The sequence below is a fragment of the Microcebus murinus genome, chromosome 1 (assembly GCF_040939455.1).
Source record: "Microcebus murinus isolate Inina chromosome 1, M.murinus_Inina_mat1.0, whole genome shotgun sequence".
Classification (NCBI taxonomy): domain Eukaryota; kingdom Metazoa; phylum Chordata; class Mammalia; order Primates; family Cheirogaleidae; genus Microcebus; species Microcebus murinus.
Window position 1 is genome coordinate 62,319,632 of NC_134104.1, and position 22,703 is coordinate 62,342,334.

At 41.4% G+C, this 22,703-nt stretch overlaps 1 protein-coding gene across 3 annotated transcripts in view; it reads left to right on the top strand.

The window, feature by feature from the left end:
* Window positions 1–443: 443 nt before the first annotated feature.
* NR1I2 (nuclear receptor subfamily 1 group I member 2) overlaps window positions 444–22,703 on the top strand; it is a 34,100-nt gene continuing 11,840 nt past the window's right edge. Inside the window, exon 1 of one of the 3 annotated variants that reach the window (XM_076001792.1) lies at window positions 444–761. Coding sequence is in view for 1 of the 3 variants with exons in the window: in XM_012780568.3 (XP_012636022.1) it covers window positions 11,641–11,651 (11 nt within the window). In the remaining 2 variants the exon portion in view is untranslated. Of the gene's footprint in view, window positions 762–10,362; window positions 10,907–11,423; window positions 11,652–22,703 lie in introns of those variants that run through there. The other 2 variants (XM_012780570.3, XM_012780568.3) reach the window with 2 other exon arrangements.

Below are 22,703 nucleotides of genomic sequence, written 5' to 3' on the forward strand. Positions count from 1 at the left end.
TGCCTGATAATCTGAGGCGGAGCTGAGGAGGTGATGCTAGTGCTGGGGAGTGGCTGCAAATATAGATTATCATTAGCAGAGGGGTTTGACTGTACAATAAATGTAATGCTCTTGAATCATCCTGAAACCATCCCCCCCACCCAAGTCCGTGGAAAAATTGTCTTCCATTAAACCAGTCCCTGGTGCCAAGGAACTACTGGCTTAGACAAAGGAAGAAGAGACAGGAGATCTGGGTTCATATTAACTCTGCTGCCAGTGGTAAGGTCCAGAGATGCTCAGATGCATGAAATTTGCTCAGAATTACTTAGACAAAGCGGATACTGGCCACACCCCTTCGCTTCTGTTTTTCACAATGAAGACATCTGAGAGAAAAAAGTAGGGGGTGCATAATGGGAGTAAATACGGTAATCTGCTCATTAGCTAGAGCAAGTGCTGGACTTAGGACTTAGGAGTGCCAATGGGGCCCGTGTAGTGCTACCTCTGGCTGAGACTGCAGTGTAGGCAAGAGAAAAGATTGTCTCATATCCGGGGATATCATAAAGTGAATAGGAAGAGGAAGCACTGCTTTTACTTCAGCAGAGCCTCAGCCTCTCCCTGTGAGCCAAGTGTCCCTCCGAGAAAAGCAAAGACTAAGCCAAGACTTCTGTCTTTAACAAGGCAGCTACTTCACCTGTATTGATGTTTCGATTGATCCTTTGCTCCTGATTGTTCAAAGTGGACCCCAAAGGAGACGGCAGAGCAAAGAAGGTCCTGCCAAACAGGTATGGTTTTTCTTTCTTTCTCTTTTGCTAGGGGCCAGCTGCCTTCAGTTGCATGCAAAAAGTTGTGTGGGAACACAAATATATCTTATGTGAGAGGTCAACATCGTAGCAGGTTGTGGATCATGTTGGCCTTGCTGCTTGCTGTCTCCTCATTTCTAGGTTGAAAAAAAAGCATGAAGACAATCACCTCGTATTGAACCCCATTGCCGATGCCCCCTGGTCCTGCCTTTGCCTCCTAGAATAATAATCACAGTAGGAAACAATTCTCAGGAGTTCTCACGAGTCATACATACAACCAGCCCCTCTCTGTTACTGGGCTGGAGTCCCCGACCTAGAAGATACCACCACATGGGACTGTGAGAACTGGGAACAGCTCAGTCCTGGTTCCTCTTGGCCTGTTGGGTTAGCGCTGGCAGCCCCTGGCAGCCCCCAGGGCCAAGGACAGCAGCATGACAGTCATGAGGCCTCACCAGCTCAGAGCGGGGGCCCTCGGAGCCCCTGCCACACCCCTGCACAGCCATGTGGCTGAGTCAGCTTTGGACCACTGAGTTTTCTACCTCTACTTGTGAGGGGAGGCATCTTGTCCCACAGAGCTGAGTCTTTCCTGCATGTTCCTGCCACCAGGCCCTTCTTCTGCCCACAGCACAGCCCAGCATGGCTGAGGCTATGACAAGAGGCGTTGCTTTAAGGCCATTCCTATCTAGTCTCGGCCAGGAAGCACCTCTGAGGCCACTGAACCTTGATTCAGCGAGTCAGCTGTGGTTGGCGCTAACTCCTCCTACATGGTCTTTAATGATATGCCAGGAGGCCTCAGAGGCCACAAGCTATTTAATCAGTTGGTTAATAAGAAAGATTATTTCTCTGTACATGAAAATACTTACTTAAAAATATTTTGGTTATATAATAAACTTAGTCTAAACCTGAGGTTGGCAAACTATGGCTTACAGACTACATCTGGCCCACCAGTTGTTTTTATAAATAAAATTTTATTGGAACACAGCCAGGCTCAGACATTGTGTACTGCATATGGCAGCTTTTGCCCTGCAACAGCAGAAATGAATGGTGGCAAAAAAGACAGTATGGCCTAAAATATTAACTATCTGGCCCGTAACAGAAAAAGTTTGCCAACCCCTAGTCTAAAAGCTATCAACTTGTTAAAAAATTATATGAAATAAACATAAGACAACCACAAAACTAAGCTATTTTGTGTAGGTATTAACTTTGTAAATTATAAAGTAATACGTTTTTTCATGCTCCTTGTGAAATGAAAAAGCAGTATAAAGCTAAATTTACCTTTGGCTATCCTGCCAGTCCTAATCCCCTGTTTCCCCAAAAGTAACTAGTATAATGTGTTTACTGCCAGACCAGCTTTTGTGTATGTGTGTGTTCATACATGCACATATGTACTAATAAATACATTTGTCATCATGTTGTTCTCATTCTGGTTTTCCACTCAACAACATGACTTGGAGACTTCTGTATCTATATGGTGCCCTAACTCACTTATTTTAACTGCTATATAGTATTTTACAGTGTACGATCCTTTTAGCCACTTCCTTTTTGATAGATATTTAAGCTGTTTCCAATTTTCCAGTCTTAACAATGAACCTCACTGCATATGTCTGCTTGTACACATGTGCACAAGTTTCTCTGGAGGAGCTACTGAGAAGGCAAATTGTTACCACATAGGATATATGCGGTTCAATTTCAGACACTTTGAAATGGCCTCTCCGGTGCCAGTGCTGATTTATACCAGCAGACAAGGATAGTTACTGTTCCTCCACACCCTAAGCCGTGCTTGCTTAGATTTAATATTTTATTATTTTTTCCAACTGAATGAGTGAAAATGGCAACCCATTATTTCAGTATTTTAATTTCCCTGATTATTAATGAGGTTGAGTGTTCTTTTTATATAACTCTTGGCCATTGTATTTCCCCTTCTTAAATGCCCATTCATTTCTTAGCTCATTTTATACTGGGCTTTTTACTAATTTGTAGGAGTTCATGATTTATTCTCAGTGCTATCCTTTGATACACTTGTGATAAATATTCTGTCACTTTTTAAAACTTTTTTTAAGATGATTTTTTTTTTTTGGTCAACAGAAATTTTTACTATTGTTGTTATTTTAATGTAGTTGAATTTGTCAATTTTCCCTTTTATGGATTTTACTCTTTGAGGTTGATTTAAGAAAGCTTTCTCAACTTCCAAGATTATGATGATATTTAGCATACTTTTTATAATAGTTTTATCATTTAAAAATACAAGTTTTTATCTACCTGGAACTTATTTTAATGAATTACTCCAATATCATTTATTGAAAAGTTTATCTTTTTCCTATTTATTTGAAATGTTATCTCTATCATGTACTAGATTCCCACTTACACATGTCCATTTCTGGATACTCCATTCTTTTGTATTTATTTCCTTTCTTGAGACAATTGCAACTATAGCTTCTACATTTTATGTTGATTTATTTCCTGATGTATAGGAATTCTAGTTTGGTACCTTACTGAATTCTTTTAATAGTTATAAAAGTTTATCAGTTGATTCTTTTGGAATTTCTAGATAGGCAAACATATATTGTGAGAGTTCTGCTCCTTCCTTTCTAATCTTAACAAGCTTTATTTTTTTTTGTCTTATTATCTTTTCTTGGCCCTCCAGCACAATGTTGAGTAATAGACATGACAGAGATGATCTCAGGGCTGATGCATACAGTTGTGTGGGTTGTACACTGTGAGGGGATAAGGTTCACAAATACTTACCGTGTTTCCCCGAAAATAAGACCTACCCATAAAAGAAGCCCTAGCAGGATTTCTAAGTATTTGCGCAATATAAGCCCTACCCTGAAAATAAGACCTAGTGATGGGCGTGGCTACGCAGCGCATCTGCACAACCCATGCATTTCGTTGTGGAGCGGTAAAGACGAGCAGCCCTTCTCATCTGCCCCATTGTGACAGCTACTATCCCAGAGGTGACAGGAAAGGTGCGGGCAGCCCCACCAACAAGGTTGGCTCCCCCTGTCAGGTCCTGGCCATCCTGTGTGTGCTGCAAGCTGAGGCTTTGCAGGGAAAATAACACATTCCCTGAAAATAAGCCCTAGGGTGTCTTCTTGAGGAAAAATAAACATAAGACTCTGTCTTATTTTCGGAGAAACATGGTAGATGTCCTAGGCATTCTTGTCATGTTTCTGATTTTAATCCATTTTTATTTTGTACTGTAAATTCATATTTCTTAGAATCTTCTCTCTGGGATTCTTTGAGGCTGAGGTTGAAACTGTTTACCTCCATACCTATTTGCTTTTGCCTGGAGTCTGGGGACAGAACCAACTGGGACTACCATAAACTTGGGGTTTATTGGCCATACAAATAGTGTGAATTCCAACCCAAACTTAGATGATTACAGGATTGTGGTTAGGAATTCTCAAAGGAAACTTTCCTTTTTTTTCTATGCAGAACCAGAGCTGAGAAAGCCATGAATTGCCCTGTCTCCTACTACAGAGGATGTCATATTACTGAGGATGTCATCCTTAGGGGATCCTGATTTTATGCTAAAGTCTATGATCTGACCTCCTACCCTGCGTAGGCCCAGGCTTGGTCTCCTATTCTCCCATTAAAACCGAGGCTTCCCAGCCTGAGCAAGAATGAGACCCCATCTCCACAAAAAACAGGAAAGTTAGCCGTTGGTGGCACCTGAGGTGCCAGCTATTTGGGAGGTTGCAGCAGGCAGATTGCTTGAGCACAGGAGTTCGAAGTTGCAGTGAGTGATGATGACATCACTCTAGCCTGGGTGACAGAGTGGGACCCTGTCTCAAAAAAAACAACAACAACAACAACAACAACAACAAAAACACCAAGTCTCCAAGCCTCTGGAGTCTAGATAACCCCAGGGTAATCACAGACTCCCCCTTTCTAACTCCTCCAGGCTTAGCATAGTCTTTTAAATTTTGGCCTCCGGAGACTTCCCTCACTTTCCTACCAGCTCCATCCTACATTAAAAACAATATTTAAAAAAACTTATATAGTATTTTTAGGTGTGCTGTGTCAGGAGGATTTTCTCTAAACACCTTCTCCATCATAGTACTGGCAGTAACATCTCTATTTTTTTACTTTAATAAGAATGATTCTAATGTGTCTTCAATAACATTTGTAGTAAATTTTTTGGCAACTATTCTATATCAAGTTATTGAAGTTCTCTTCTATTCCTCTTGGTTAACCAATAATTTTTAAATCATGAATGAGTACTGAGTTATAGTCAACACTTTCAGGATCTGTTAATTTCCTCATCTTATTTCCATTGCGAACGGACTCTTAATTAGATAGCTCATCTCTAGAGTGATGGAAGCAGAGATGACCCGCTAGCTACTAGGACCCTTGGAACGCAGACCCACGATTAGAGAGAACAATAAATTCAGAGAATGGGAACAAAATTGATTCAAAATCTTAGTGTGGTTGCCATGTTCTCTACACAGAGCCATCAGACTCTTGTCCTTACACTTCAGATGTCGGTGTCCTGAGCACAACCTGGGACGCACACAAGGAGAGTGTGGGAAACCCCTCTGGCATACGGGGGCCTTCCGGGTCATGTTTTTTGTTTGTGTTTTTTTCTTTGAGACAGAGTCTTACTCTGTTGCCCGGGCTAGAGTGCCGTGGCATCAGCCTAGCTCACAGCAACCTCAAACTCCTGGGCTCAAGCGATCCTCCTGCCTCAGCCTCCCAGGTAGCTGGGACTACAGGCATGCGCCACCATGCCCGGCTGATTTTTGTTTGTTTGTTTCATTTTTAGTTGACTGGCTAATTTTTTTATTTTTATTTTTAATAGAGACGGGGTCTTGCTCTTGCTCAGGCTGGTCTCGAACTCCGGAGCTCAAGCAGTCCTCCCGCCTCGGTCTCCCAGAGTGCTAGGATTATAGGCATGAGCCACTGTGCCCGGCCTGGGTGGTGTTTTTGAAGGGGACTGGGAAATGTTTCCTGCCACACCTCCTGATCTTCTATGGAACATTGAAATAACAAACTGAATATCCAACAGAAAATAGAGATAAAGAGACATATCCAAATTTCCCATTTAATATGACAAATAATTCTCCTGGATCTCTATGAATTCCAAAACAAAAAGTCAAACTCCCAAGCCACAGGCAGCAATAGCACCACACATGCTTTGGTAAGAGACAGGCGGTTAAATCAGACGGGCACTTGTGACTCAGGCTGGCTCCAACTCTCAGCCCTGATCCATGGCTGGTAACAAACCTTCTGACCTCTTGGATCTGATGACTGAGCGCCAGGAAGCCCAAAGGCCAATTTTCATTTATGGCCACCTGAAGATAGCAGCAGACTTCTCTCAACTCATAAAATGTGGTTTTTGCTATTTGAGTTTCCTCTGGAGGCCTGCCCCATGCCACGGCCAATGAAGAGGAAACTTTCACTCACAGTACTTGATTTGTTTCAAATATGGTCTCATTTTATTCCCATGAATTTTTGTGATAAAAATTTAACTTACATATCAATAGTGTATTCACACTACAGGAAGAACCAAAATAAAGGGAATAGAAAAGAGGTTCTGTCAGTAATTGCCTCCGTAAACTTGGACACACCTCAGAGCCCCAACTTCCTCATTTGCAAAAGGAATAATGGGCCTTCCTCACCCCACCTCACCTACCCCACAGACACCTCCACATGATGCTGTGATTTTGAAATCGTTGTGTAAACACCCAGAGCCGTATAAATCTGAGTTAAATTCACCAGCCTTCTCCCTTCATTGAACAAAGCCAACAGTTTCATAGGCTTCACTCACCTGCGTCTTAGAAATTCAGTATTCTTATATTGCTTTCCCTTTACTTGCTTTTTTCTCCTCTTTACCCTCTGGCCAGTTCTTCTATTTATATATGTGTGTGTGTATATATATATATGTGAATAGATACTCACATTATAAAATATACATATGAACTAATCTTGTTGTCTCCAATAGTTTCTATCGCTAAGAGAATGCTTTTGTTTTAACTATTTATTCCCTTTCCCTTAGACTCCGTTGCTCCAGCTTCACGTTGTCCACTCTTCCCTTCAGATAATCTCAGGGGCCTGCTTCCAAAGCTCTTTGACTCATTTGAAAACAAAATGTATCTGCATGTCCTCCCACACTCTTTTCTCGGGAAGGGACTATTTCACTCTCAAATGTATATTGACTTTAAACAACGATGTGTGATGTGAGTTATTTCATGGCTATTTATTTCCTTCATTTTCTAGAACCATAAAGATATTCCCATTGACACAGTCGTCTCTCCATCACAGCCTTTTCGTGAACTGCTGATGTTCCGTCTGCCCGGTTGGATTGCCCAGGTCCCGGCGGCTGCTCCCGGGGTGGGCTGCGGGGTGGCAGCGTTAGCGTCCCCCGGGAGCTTGGCAGAAATGCAGGAGCTCAGGCCCACCCAGACCTCCCCTCTGGGGAAGTCTGCGTTTTCCCGGGCCTCCCAGGTGACTTGTATGTACTTTAAGGCTGGAGAATCACTGGCTTAGATACAAGAACAGGCTCTGGGTTACCTTAAATAGTAGGAATTCTGAGGTAGGCATGGGAGAGAAGGGAGGCAAAAATCTCAACTGCCACACACCTTGGCCTCAAAGATTCAAATGTAGTTCAAAGCCCAGGTCATTCGGGATCCAGTGTAGCTTCATTGACCTGGTTATCTCTTTATTCCTCACTGTCGGGCTTTTAACTACATTTGCTACTTCCCTTCTGCCGATTCTCTGCCTTCCGGCTCCCGTCCTGCCTTCTGTGTGTGTTCCGTCCACCATATATAAGGCAGGACTGAGACGGGCACTCCGGCCAGCCCAATATTTTGGTTTCCCTTTTAATATTCTTTAAATATTTAATCAACATTTATTTATTTAGTGATGTTCTTTTTCTTAATTGTAGCAAGATACACATAACATAAAATTTTACCATCTTAATCATTTCAATAATGTTAAGTATGTTTGCATTGTTGTGCAACTCATCTCCAGACCTTTTTCATCTTCTAAAACTGAAACTCTATACCTATTAAACAACACTCCCCATTCTCTTTCCCCCCAGGTCCTGGAAACCACCGTTCTACTTTCTGTTTCTCTGAGTTTGACTACTACACCTCATAGAAGTAAAATCATATATTATTTGTCTTTCTTTAACTGGCTTATTCACTTAGCATAATGTCCTCAAGGCTCATCCATGTTGTAGCATATGTCAGAATTCCTTCTTTTCAAGCTGATTAATATACCATCGCATGTATGCACCACATGTTGTCCATCCATTCATCAGCTGATAGACATTGGGGCAGCTTCTACCTTTTGTCTGCTGTGAATGATGCTGCTGTAAACACACAGGTACAAATATGTCTCTAGGTCCCTGCTGTCAGTTGTTTTGGCTATATACCCCGAAGTGGTTGCTCAATCATATGGTAATTCTATTTTTAATTTTTTCAGGAACTGCCATACTGTTTTCTATAGTGACCACATTTTACATTCCCACCAGCTGAGCACAGAGTTCCAATTTCTCTACGTCCCTGCCAACACTTGTTATTTTCTGTTTTTGCAAGGTGATATCTCATTGTGGTTTCAATTTGCATTTCCCTTATGATTAATGATGCTGAGCATCTTTTCATTTGCTTGTTGGCAAGTGATATTCTTTTAATAAAAAATGTGTACCATGTTCTTTATGGTCAAAATAGATAATTTACTCTGTGCAATTTTCCAAACCACACAACTTGTTAGAAGGCATGTTAAGTGTTTAGATAATAAGACAGTCCACTCATTCCCTGTAAACAGCCCTACACCGCATATTATTCTCTTTCTGGCTCCATCTGCCACGTTCAGCAGGTTGTCCTTAGGGGTGGTGGTTTGCTGGCATCGCCCTGTGTGATGGGGGAGTCTACAGAGACTAGTCTGCACTGCCAGGGAGCGTTTTAAGTCTTCACCGCAGAGTGATGACTGCTTGGTAGGAAAGGAAACTATGATTCACCTTATTTCTGGTTTGTTCTAGTAATGTTTTGGTGCCTTTGAATATGGCAGCCTGCTAGGCAGCAGTCCAGCCCGCAGGCCCTTTAAGTTGGATCTGTCTGTTTGCCTGACGTCTGGACTTTCCAGAAGAGGACCTGAACAAATCAGCGGATTACTTGTCCCTGAGAGGGAGAGCAATGACACCACCCCTCACAGGCCCCTGAAGGCCTATGGACCCTTTGTTTGGGTACCTGGGCTTAGTCCAACCAGGAGCCCCTCTTAGGGCAGCTGTGGGTGGTGCAGGCCTCCATAGCGGCCTCCTCCTGCCAGGTCAGCCCTCGCAAATGTTTCTAAGAGTTTCTGATACAGGGACAGAGGTGGAAGGCTGTGAACGCTCACACAGAACACCAGGTGTCCCCTCGTGTAATTGCCTCACAAATGTTGGCAGTTTAAGTGATGCACCTGTCTGTTTCTGATGCAGGAGAGGAGGAAGTAATACCTTTTTATATCAAAATAATTCCTTGATCCCTGTCTTTAATAATCAATTCCTTGATCCCTGTCTTTATTTGTTGGGGTGGACCACACCTATAATCCCAGCACTTTGGGAGGCCAAAGCAGGAGGATGGCTTCTTGAGCCCAGGAGTTGTAGATCAGCCTGAGCAAGAGCGAGACCCGATCTCTATAAAACATAAAAATAATGAGCCAGGTGTGATGGTGCACGCCTGTAGTCCCAGCTACTCGGGAGCCTGAGCCCTGACAATTTAGGTTGCAGTGAACTACAATCGTGCCACCTCACTCTAGCCTGGATGACAGAGCAAGACCCTTACTCAAAAACAAAACAAAACAAAACAAAACAAAACAAAACAAAACAAAACAAGTTATTTGATGGATCTTTTATCAAAATCAGATCTCACTGAAACTCCCACCTTGCTGCCCACCCCATTCTCTTCTAGCCAAAGTCCACTCTTCCCCCTTCAGGGTTGCCACAAGGAAAATGAGCAGCCACAGTCCCCGCCACTCAGGCAAGATTAAAGAATTATAGGTCGGCAGAGAGGCAGAACAGGGCCACTGCGAGCCAAGCCGTCCCAGCCCTGCCCAAGCAGTGGAGACTTGATTCCATTGATTCATAGACTTCCTTCTGGAGGGAGAATCAGTTTCCTTGCCTCTCCCAGCTTGGAGATGCCACTGCATCCCTTGCTCATGGCCCCTTCTTCTGTCATCAAAGCCAGCAACTTAGCATCCGACCCTCTCCCACATCACAGCTCTTTCTCTCACCAACCCTACCAAAGTCTCTCCAGCTTTAAGAGTCCTGTGATCAGATGGAGCCCACCTGGATCACCCAGGCTGCTCTCCCATCTCCAGCCGTGCTCCTCATCACACCTGCCACGTGCAGAAACATGCCACATGCTCCGGGCAGTAGGGTGCGGGCATCTTCGCAGCCCTTACTTCGCCTGCTACAAGGACGCAATCGAAAATATTATAGCGGCATGCCAGGGAGTTAATTAATTCAAATGTTATATGTTATTTTTCTGGATTTTGTGATGTTTCTTTCTTGTTCTTTTTAATATTTGTAATTTATTTTGATTTCTTTTTTATTCTTTCTTACAAATACATATTCTCTTTAGTACATAATTTGTATTCTTTTGGCCGGAACTATGTAAGCTTCAGACCCCACGTAAGTTGACAACTCTTCTCACCCATTGACTAAACTGAGCACCGGATGAAATCTTTCTTTCAAACTCCACCAGCTGGGGAGGGGGCTCTCGGCTGGGCCTGGGCAGCGCACAGGCCAGAAAGGGCGCCAGGAGAGGGCAGAAGTGGAGCCTACGAGTGTCTCAGTGACCCTCCTGCCTGTGACCCCAGACAGTCCCTTACCAGGGCAAAGTGCAGTGCAGGCAGTCCGTGCCCTAATGACAGACAAGCTTTGTGTGCCCGCGGGGGGTGGGGGCGGGAGAGGGCAGGACAGGAGAGTGTGATAAGGGATCTCTTTCACCACTGCCCTGTGAACTGAACTTCATGTCCCCTGCTTCGGCTCTCCCCATCAGCTGTCCCTCCTCGCTTAGGGCCACAGCACTGCAGCTTGTCTGTCTTTCTCTGTGCTGCCTCGGCATGGCAGGCAGCCCTCCCTCCTGTTTCCTGCTGGTTCCTTAAGAAACACACTGACACCTGCCCTCCCTGGGCCCCAGGTAATCTGCTCCCCTCACCTCTTAATGCTGCCCAGGCCTCAAAAGGGTGGAGGCGGGTCCCCTACTTTGCTTCTTGGCTCTTTCTAAACTATACTCCCCCAGTCTCACTTCCTTAGTTTTCTCTCTCTCTCTGTGTCTCAGGCTATCAATGTGTCCCACCCTCCCCTGACAGCGGCTTCTCTCCCGGAGATCATGCCCTTTCTTTTTGCTTTTCCTGCTCTAGTGGGATTTTCTCCTTCACTCTACATCTCCACCAAACTTCCCAACCTGACAGGCAGCATCTGGTACCTTCTGCCGATCATTTTATTCTTTCTCACACTAAAAATGACCCACATCTATACCCAGTTCCTGGCCTGTTGGCCCAAATGTATTCGTAGCGCTCACCCATGTTCTAGTGCAGAGTCTCTGAATATTTGACTCCAAAGATCAAATCACCAAAGGCTGATCACTTCCAGCCCTCTCTCTTTCCCCCAAGGCACAAAGTCTCTTCCCAGCACCTCCCTTTAGTCCCCTCCCCTTCCATGGTGTCCTTCTGTGGGGGGAGGAACGTGCCTAATTGCACATCTTGGTGGCTTTTTTCTGGTTTGTAGTCATGATCTATCCTGTATCGCTGCGTCGTCACAGATCATTTAAACACTCAGGCTGAATGTGCTCGTTCACCTCACAGCCTCGTTCCCTGTCAGTCAGGAAGCCCCAGGTCCGCAGAACTAACGCAGAGTCTCGTTCAGCCTGATATGGCACCAAGGTAGGTGACCTCAAGAGTCCCTGCTTCCTGTGACCCACCGTCCTTCTCTGTTGTCTCGGCCCACACAGCAGATTCTATCCCATTCTAATTCTTCAAGGCGGCTCTGCTTCCTTTCCTTGCTCCGTTTTTCAGTGCTGAATTCTCTCAAGCCTTGTCTGCCTTCTCCTCCTTCCTCTCCCAACACCATCCCCGTCCTCTCATCTTGCTCCTGGGGACACTTGCTCGCTCTGGAGCAGAAATTTAATGCACATTTTCTTCAGAATCCCCCTTCCCTTCCGTTATCATCTCTGGACACACCACCCTCCTTCCTGTCTCTCTCCCCAAGTCCAAACTTGTCTTCTCTGGAGGACATGCCCTCCACCGGGGTGTCCCCTCCCAGCCACCTTCTGAGTGGTATCTGCTTCTGTGGCTCCTCCCGCTCCTCTGCCTTCACTTCTTGCCCTGCCGGGTCCGTCTGTGGCAACACCCCCTGTGCCAGCACACTCTCCTCTTCCCCTGCACGCCCAAGCCAGGCCAGCCTCTTCCTGCAGCGCCCATTTTATTGCAAGAACACTGAGCACCAGAGAAGTTAGCGAGCAGGGCCAGTTAGTCCAATGTCCGCGGCAGGGGCTGGGACCTGGCCTCTTGACAGTGAGGGCGAGACAACACCCACTACATGTCCAGCAGCGGGGAGCAAAAGGCAAAATCCTCTGACGTCCAGGAGACTATGGGCCAGCTGGGTCCTGTTTGGTCACATTAGTCATTCCCATGTTTATGCATGTGTCATTGATGGAAGACGTCCCTTCTCCTTTTAAGACAGGATTTGAGGCCCTCTAGCAAAAGAAGTAACTGCACAAATACGCGTGCGTGTGTGTGTGTGTGTGTGTGTGTGTGTGTGTGTGTGTATCCCTCCCCTCTCATCGCCATAGGTTAATATGGACTTCTGAAGTCCTGAGCACGCCTCTACTCTCCTAAAACAACAACACAGGAGATCTTAACTGAAAATGAGCATTTCACAGAATGGAAATGAAGTCTCGAAGAGGCAGCAGGAACAGCCTGTTTATGGGAGAGCTCGGCTGGCCAGGCAGGAGGTGTCGCGGCTCTTCTGCTGTGTTCGCCCCACTTAAGGCTGTTGCACTGGTGCTCTGGGGTGTCAGCCTCCAGGCCTTTAGTCACCCAAGTCTTACTGTAAAGGGGAAGGGTAAGCTGGGTAAATATGGAAAATTATAGAAGAGAAAATGAAAACTCTCCCACCCCAGAATTAACCGCTATTTCCATTTTATATGTACACATCTACCCATACTTATACATGCATATATATTTCTAATAGATATCAATATATGACAGTATTATTATGGTAGTTTAAAACCTTCAATATTGTTTTCTATGTACCTACATTATTTATCCTCTTAGGTCTCTTCATTTCTTTGCAATATTCCATGCTTCGCTCTGAAATCACTTTTCTTCATCCAGGATAACCTCCTTTGCTGTTACTCATAATGCAAGTGTCTGCTGGTAACAAATTCTTCAGCCTTTGCTTGTCTGAAAGTGTCTTTATTTTGCCTTTATAGAAGGATAATTAAACTGTGTGTCATAATTCTTGGTTAGCAGTAAAGATACCGATCCATTGTCTTTTTGTTTCACAATTTTGGCTAAAAAGTCAGCCATCGGCCTTATTTTTGTTTCTTTGAGGTTAATTTGTTTTTTCTGGATATTTCAAGATTTGTTTTCTGTCATTGATTTTCAGCAGTTTTGTACTGTGTGTATGTGTGTGTGTGTGTTTAATCTTTCTTTCATTAGTGTCAAGATACTTGGCCAGTGTGTTTAAAATATTGCTTCTTTCCCTCAGGACCTGGGCTTAAATTAAAAAAAAAATAAAATAAATAAAAAATAAATAAAAAATAAAATATTGCTTCTGTTCCATTCTGTGCTACTCATGTATGTCAGACCATTTGGCTGAGCCTCACATGTCTCTTATGCTCTGTTCTTTTTAAAATGCTTTTCTTGTTTCTGTGCTTTAGTTTATATATTTTCTGTTGACTTAACTTTGAATTTACTGTTCCTGTCTGTTGCTGATCCAATGAGTTCTTAATTTAAGATACTATATTGTTAATTTCTGGAATGTCCAGTTGATTCTTTTTTTTTCTAGTCAAATCTTTTAAAAAATAACTTCATTGAGAGAGAATTTATATATTATAAAATTCAATCATTTTAAGTGAACAATTTAATAATTTTTAATATATTGCATATTCAAAGTTGTACAACTATCATCAAAATCTAATTTTAGAATACATCTATGCTCCAAAAAAAACTTCATGTCCATTTGCATCCATTCCCCATTTCACCCTCAGCCACAGGCAACCACTAATCTATTTTCTCTACAGATTTGCCTTTCCTTGACATTTCATATATGTAGAGCCATACAATATGTGGTCTTTGGGGTATACTTAGCATAATGTTTTCATGTTTTCATGATTAATCCATGTTTTAGCCTGTAGCAGTATTTTATTCCTTTAAACTGCTGAATAATATTCCATTGTATATTAGTATTCAATGCATGTCCCTCATTTTATTTATCCATTAACCAGTTGATGGACATTTGGATCCAGTTTTGGGCTATTATGAATAATGCCACTAGGAACATTTGTATGGGCATATGTTTTCATTTCTTTTGGGTAGGTATGTAGAAATGGAATTGCTGGGTTATATGGTAAATTCATGTTTAACATGTTAAGTAACTGAAAAATTGCTTTCCTAAGTGGCTGCACCATTTTACCTAACTACTAGCAGTATATGAGATTTCAGTTTCTCCATATCATCACCAATACTTATTATCTGTCTTTTTTATTGTAGTCATTCATACGTGTTGTAAGAGGTATTTCTTTGTGGTTTTAATTTGCATCTCTTTAATAACTAATGTTATTGAGCATATTTTCATGTGTTTATTGGTCATTCATAGCTTCTTTGATGAACTATCTATTAAATTTATGACCCATTTTTAAATTGGGTTATTTGTATTATATTTTTATTATTGAGCTGTAAGCATTCTTTATATATTCTGAATACAAGCTCCTTATTGAATATATTGTTTTAAAACTATTTTCTCTCAGTCTGTGACTCATCTTTTCACTTTCTTAACAGTGTATAAAGTGTAACCATTTTAAATTTCAATTTACCAATTTTTTCTCATATTGCTTATGCTTTTGGCGTCATGTCTAAGAAATCTTTGTGAGGTCAAGAAGTTTTACTTCTATGTTTTCTTCTCAGATTTTTATAGTTTTAGCTCTTACATTTAGGAATATGACCCATGTTGAGTAAATTTTTGTGTGTGGTAGAGATAAGGGTTTAAATCAATCTTCTTGCATGTAAATATCCAATTTTCCCAGCACCATTTTTAAAAATCCTGTTCTTTTATCCATTGAGTAGCATTGCATATTTGGCAGAGATCAATTGACAATGACAGTAAGGGTTTATGTCTTGAATCTCAATTCTGATCCATCAATCTCTATATCTATCTTATATTAATACCACATTATCTTGGATATTGTAGCTTTGTAGTATGTTTTAAAACAAACTATAAGTCCTCTAATTTCGTTCTCTTTCAACATTATTTTGGCTATTCTGGGTCTTTTACTTTCCATAGATTGCAATTATTCTTTGAAACTTTTTTGCCTTCATCCATTTTGTCCATATCATCTTATATTTATTTTTTATTAATCATAGTTACTTTTAAGTTTTTGCTGACTTCAATATTTGGATCCTTTAGGGGCCTGCTTCTTTTATTGTCTATTTTATTTCTTGATTATGGGTGACATTTTCCTTCCCCTTCCCATGTTTAGTAATTTTCATTGTTAGCCAAACATTGTGATAACAGAATTGCATAGGTTCCAAATAGTGCCTTCCATCAGAGCACCTTTCCCTCTGTGCCCCCATTTCAATTTAATTCAGGATCCAGTTGGGTCTGGGATGCATTGTGCTTTTTTTTTTTTTTTTTTGAGACAGAGTCTCGCTTTGTTGCCCAGGCTAGAGTGAGTGCCATGGCGTCAGCCTAGCTCACAGCAACCTCAAGCTCCTGAGCTCAAGCAATCCTCCTGCCTCAGCCTCCTGAGTAGCTGGGACTACAGGCTTGTGCCACCATGCCCGGCTAATTTTTTCTATATTTTCTTTCTATTTTTTTATAGTAGAGACAGGGTCTCACTCAGGCTGGTTTTGAACTTCTGACCTTGAGCAATCCGCCCACCTCGGCCTCCCAAAGTGCTAGGATTACAGGCGTGAGCCACCGCGCCCGGCCTGCATTGTGCTTTTAGTGAGACTCATTTCACCTCTGCTTTGTGCCTGTTCCTCAGGCCTGGTCTTCTCAGTCTTTTGATTGAGAGCCTGAATGGTTTGTCTCCTCCATCACGAAAGATTGCAAGAGGTTTAGTTCTACCCTGTACAGGTTTCTAGCTTCTTTCTCTAGCATCCTGTCCCATACAGCTTCAAAATCTTCCAATTGTCTGAGGGAGAGAATGGCCATGTTTTTGAGGCAGGCTCATCTACTTATGATGAGATCTTTGTCTTTTAAGAGCTGCTTGATTGAGGAAGGTCACTGTGCCTTTTACAAGCTTCCAGCCCAGATTCTGCACATCTTAGACATTAACAAATATCTCATGGGGAAAACTGGCCATGCATTTCTGGCTTCTCTAGTTTCTAATTCCTCATGTCAGTGCCACACAAACACTAAACATTCACTGGTTTCTCTTTCCCAGAGGAGAGTTCCTTTGCTGGGCCATAGTTGATCTTTACCCATGCCCAGAATTGGAGAATGCTCCCAAGGAGAAGGTAGAGGTGAACTCCTGTCTCAAGGGCTCTCCCCTCTCTGAAATTTTAGCTTGTCCAGTTTTTGTTGCTGTCATAGCTTTCCAATGTCTTTTTAAAAGATGATATTTTTTGTCATAAATCAACCTTTTTCTAGGTGTTACAGCAGAAACATTTGCATCACACGACCACTGCACTCTACCTGGAAGCAAAACTCTCACTGGATTATTTAAAATCAAATCCCAGATATCATATCATTTTATCTATAAATACTTCACTATATATAAATATATAGGAAAGGATTGACAAGGGCTCTATTTTTAAGAACATAACCACAATTTTAAAAATCATTGACTGTTTCTGAATATAATTTAATACTCAGTGAAGGTACAAATTTCTCTAATTGACTCTTAAATGACTTTGCTGGCTTGTTTGGGTCAGGATCCAAACAAATTCCACACATTGCTTTTGGATATTATCCATAAGGGTTCTCCCACCCCATTTTTCTTCTTGTAATTTATTTGTCAGGTAAACTTGGCCTTTTGTCTATAAAAATTTTTACCTCTGGATTTGATTATATGTCCAAAGAATCATGTAGTGCTTCTCTATCCCCAGTATCCTTGTAATATGGTAGTTAGACCCAAAAGCTTGATCTAATTCACACTCAATTCTTTGGCCAAGAGTAATTCATAAGTGGTGCTGTGTTCTCCCTGTTGCGTCACATCAGAGGACACTCAGTGTCTGTTTGTGTGTCAGATGTTTATTGATTTGATAGCTGAAATTGATATAGATATATTGTTGCTAGTTATATGTATTTTTTTGATTAGAAAGATGGAGCATTTTCTAATCTGTAAATCATTGATTTCATTTTATCATAAATTGTCTGACCATCCTTTTGACTTTATGTTTGCTATAAACTTTTCCTCCAATTTTATGTGTGCTTCTTATTTCCATTTCTGTTGTTTTTGTTGGACAATTTTTAAATTTTTCTGTATTTGAATGTATCATTCTTTGCTTTTATGATTTCTACCATCACTTTTACATCAAAAAGTATGTGTTCATTCAGACATAGATATTCACAGACATTTTCTTTAGTGTTTAGTTGTTTTTGTTTTGTTTTTATCTTTTACATTTAATTCTCCTGAGATTTCTTGTGATGAATGCATGAAGTTAAGACTTAGATAGATTTTTTTTCCTTCAAATAAAAGACTAATTATTTCAGCACCAAGTATTGAATATTTCTTTTCTTTTTACTGGTTTTTGATGACTGACTCATTATATATTAAATATTATCACATATATTCTCTTTTATTGACAATTTTTCTCTATTTTATTTCAATATTTTTGCCAGCAACGATGAATTTAAACATTGCAGATTCATGATAGATTTTATGGTTTGGTAGAACAATTCCTCTCCAGTCCCATCATTTTTCTTCTTTCACAGATTATTTTAGTTATTCTTGCTTATTTCTCTCCCAAAAAAAGACCTGCTTTTTCTAGATTGTAAAAAAAAATTGAAATTTTATTAGAATTACATCAATCTTACAAATTAATTTGTGAAAATTGGGCATCTTTCCAATACTAAATCTTAATGATCTCATTCCATTTATATCCTTCAGAGTATTTGAATTTTGTTTTATTCCCCATTCATGTATTAATATTTCTTGTTAAAATTCCTGGGGATTTGTTTTTGTTCCTATATTATATGGACCCCCCCCCTTTTTTTTTGAGACAGAGTCTCACTTTGTTGCCTGGGCTATAGTGCCATGGCATCAGCCTAGCTCACAGCAACTTCAAACTCCTGGGCTCAAGCGATCCTCCTGCCTCAGCCTCCCGAGTAGCTGCAACTACAGGCATGCACCACCATGCCCAGCTAATTTTTTCTATATAGTTTTAGTTGGCCAATTAATTTCTTTCTATTTTTAGTAGAGATAGGGTCTTGCTCTTACTCAGGCTGGTTTCGAACTCCTGACCTTGACGATCCTCCCGCCTCGGCCTCCCAGAGTGCTAGGATTACAGGCGTGAGCCACCATGCCTGGCCTATATGGCCCTTTTACACTCATATTATGATCATTTATTGATGATATAAAAGGAAACTACTGATTTTTATATATTTATTTTTATATATATTTTTATATTTAATATATAAAAATATGTATACATTTTTATATATTTATATATTTATCATAAAAGCAAAGAATGATACATTCAAATACAGAAAAATTTAAAAATTGTCCAACAAAAACAACAGAAATGGAAATAAGAGGCACACATAAAATTGGAGGAAAAGTTTATAGCAAACATAAAGTCAAAAGGATGGTCAGACAATTTATGATAAAATGAAATGCAATGATTTACAGATTAGAAAATGCTCCATCTTTCTAATCAAAAAAATACATATAAGTAATAAGTAATTTTCAGAATTTTCAGCTAGTTTTCTTAGGGTTTCTAAATAATATTAAATTTGCCTGCTTTGTAAGAGTTAATAAGTTATATCTTGTTTTTTGTTTCATGTCTTATTACATTAGCAAAACTACCCAATCATTACTAACACTAGTACAGCTGACATTTTATTTTCCACTTGATTTTATTGAAGACAAGTCTAGTGCTTCTTCTAGTGTTGCTGGCTACTGGTGAGACAGATTGTCTTTATTACATTAAAAAGAATCATTATATTTTTGGCTTTTAAAAGTTTTTAGTTTCTTGTTTATACCTCTTGGTTTAAAAGAGGTTGTTTGTTGTTTGTTTTTTAATCTGAAAAGATATGGTACGGTATGTTGTTATGAGTATCCAGCATACAGGTAGGAAGAAAAACACTCTGCAAATAGGAAAATGACGCTGCCTCTCTCTTTGGGGTTCTCTCCAGGCCTCTCAACACACATTTTCTCCATGCCACATAGGTTATATTTGCAATGAGTTGATCCCCAATATTCTCCTCCAAATTTGGTAAAAAGCTATCTACACTGAACCCTAATTTGTTCCATTAAGAATGTTCATTGCTCTTACTTTACTCCAAACATATTTGATGATATTATTTAAATGTGGCTAAGAGGTTCCGAATTTACAAACACACATCAGCCCGGTAAGGCCACTGCAGCACACACAGAGCACTGAGCCTTCAGCAATCTTAACCATCTTGGGGTCCAGGGACATTCCTGAACGAGTAGTCCTTTTCAAAGGAGGCTTGTGACTAAGCCAAAGCTGGTTTTAGCAAAAAGGCCAGATGGTGAGAAAAACAAACAAAAGCCCCCAAAGTAAACACTGATTAAAATACAAAGACTGAGCATATCACAGGGGGCATCAGCCCCAGGAAGACCACAGGTCCTTTGGTCACCTGCTTGCATCAGCCAGTGCTTAGAAAGCCAAGGGTGTGGCATACAGAGGAAACTTCCCTGCAACTGGTCAAACTTTTCTCTGACTGAAAGGGAGGACCTGCAGCCCTTCAGAGGGTGTGGGACAAGATGCCTCTGGGTGTGGCCAGAGTGACGGCAAAGTTCCTTGGTCCTTTCTGCTATAACCAGAATTGAAATGCCAAGGGCTGAGGATGTTTGGGGATCACTTCCTGCCTAGGAACAGAAGGCTTCATCCAAGGAGTGGCATGATGAGGGACTCTGAAATGAACCACCTAGGGAAAAGTTTGCAGGCAGTCACAGAAAGGAAGGAGGTTTGATAAATGGTTCATACATTTGAAAATAAATCTTGTGAAGGATGCAGCATAATGTTGAATTAAGAACACAGGTTTCCACAGACCCATTCAGTCTAAAAATAACAAAAAAAAAAAAAAAAAAGAACACAGGTTTTGGAGTGAGACTGACCTGGGTCCAAATTCTGTCTCCACCTCTTACTAGCTAAGCAATGTCAAAGCATCACTCATGCGAGGGGGAGAGGGGGGTGTGCGCTCAAGGCAGCCTGATAGTGCCTCAGCAATTCAGTGATTTTAGTCATGTAGCAACACTAAATTCATTGATTTATTCATTCATTTATTGAACAAATGAGTTATGTTCTTCCTTGCTGAGAACACAATCCTAGCTTTGGTATTCATCCCAAATGCTAGATTTTACAATTACTTATTTTTGCAAAGGCCCGGCTGAAAAAGTGTTTTACTTTCACTGAGCACAAGAGCCAACCATTTCAACCCTCTTCAGGCTAGATTTCACAGATTACTAAGCACAGTGAGGAGCAGGTGCAACCTTTAGAAGCAAACACAGCTGTATTCAATTAAAAGTACACCTCTAATTGGTCTCATTAAATTCGCATGAAAGGGAGACATGGTTGGCACATACCAGACACCTAGTCGCTGCCATCTTCCTGCCTACAGGGCACCACTCTGGAAGGAAGACAGATGTAAGAGCTGCATAGAAGCAAGGTGCCGGCTGCTCTCCCACTCTCCCAGTTCAGAGCCATTTCTAACGAAACTCCAGGGGTTCTGTTTCCACCATCTCTTGCTGTCTAGCAAATCTCCCCTAAATTTACTGGATTAAACCAACCATTTCATTTTCTGACATGATTTTTCTGTGTTGACTGGGCTCAGCTAAGGAGTTCTTCTGCAGCACATAACCTTTGCTCAGGCTGCAGTCATCTGGAGGCTTAGGAGGGCTGAGAAGTCCAAGAGGGCTCACTCCATGTCTGCAGTTTGGTGGGGAGAGCTGGGAGGCTGGAGTAGCTTGAGCCTCTCTCATCTGGGTGATCTCAGATCAGCCAGACTTTCTTACATGGTGTCTTAGCGCTCTCCAAAGGGCAAACACAGAAGCTACCAGGCTTCTTGTGGCTTAGGCCCAGAACTGCCACTTCCCCACATTCAGTTGGTTAAAGCAAGTCACAGATCATCCTAGATTCATCACAGAGGGGAATGCATAAGGGTGTGAATCTTGGGCCACATGGGTCAGTGGGGGCCGTCTTTGGAGAACAGCTCTCATGGGCTCTCTAACTGGGGCTTCATAAGGATATGAGAGATTGAAGTACAGAATGTGCTAGAGTGCTTATTTAACAGTAAACTTAGACAAAGCAGAACAAAAGTTATACAAATACTATGGAGTGAGATTCTGGCATTAATTTTCATATCTCATTAAGGAATTGGGGAAAGTGTTAATTAGATACGGTTTAGGTAAATGTCTTTCCTCTAGTCCTTTGGTGACATTTCTTTTATCTTGCTTTACATCATCTGTTGGGCTTCTCCTGTGATTCAGGTAGTCATGATGCAATTATCACCTCTCTTCTGGGGAATGGCATTTATATTTATTGCTGAGGAATCTCCATCTCACCATCTTCTAGCATCCAAAGTTCATAATTTACATGAAGAATTTTATCAACTGTCTCCACAGCCCCAGATGCTACTGTCCCTCATGGCTCCCAATGATGCTGAAAACTTAAGGAAGGATGGTCTCCTCCAATATACACTCTGAAATACTACCCTGCTAATAAAAGTTTTTCTACCTGTGACACCCTCTGAGTTTTGAAAACTTTTTGTCTGTGAATAGCCCGGGGTGGGGGGTGGGGTAAAAAAGCCCTGGATTTTTGCCAAAAGAGTGATTGATCTCCAGGTTATATAGAACCTGAAAAAGGACCCATACATAACAGGATATCTGATATGTAGTAGATGCTCAACACATATTCATTGAGCAAAATAATAAATGCCATGATAATTGTTATGAGGAATCAATGAGTGCTGTGTTTTGAATGTTTATGTATCCCTCAAATTCCTATGTTGAAATCCTCACCTGCAAGGCAATAGCATTAGCATTGCCTAATGCATTCCAAGCATAGTTTCCTTGGAAATTATGTGTAATTGTGCTTAGAAAGAAAGTAGAAAGTGACTTCCTCCAAAAAAGGAGGATTCACATCTGCTTTTGTGGGTGTCTGGGAGAAATACCAACCTAACTGGGGACTTTGGGAACTGATTAGATCAAGAGGGTGGGGCCCTCATGGTGGAGTCGGTGCCCTTACAAAAGAGATCCCAAAGTGCTCGCTAGCCCCTGATACTGTGTGAGGACACAGCAAGGAAGTGCCGTAGATGAACCAGGGAGCCGGCCCTCTCTAGATATCAAATCTGCTGGTGTCTTAACCTGGGACTTCCAGTCTCCAGAACTATAAGAAATAAATATCTGTTGTTTATAAGCCACTTCGTTTATGGTACTTTGTTATAGCAGCCCAAGTGGAGTAAGACAATGAGTCCCGGACTTGAAACAATGTGGGTGTCAATAGTTTTTAGTTACCATTTTGGTGTCTGCTCCATTTCTTATTCTCCAATACAAAATGAGCCCCCAAATATTAATTCTG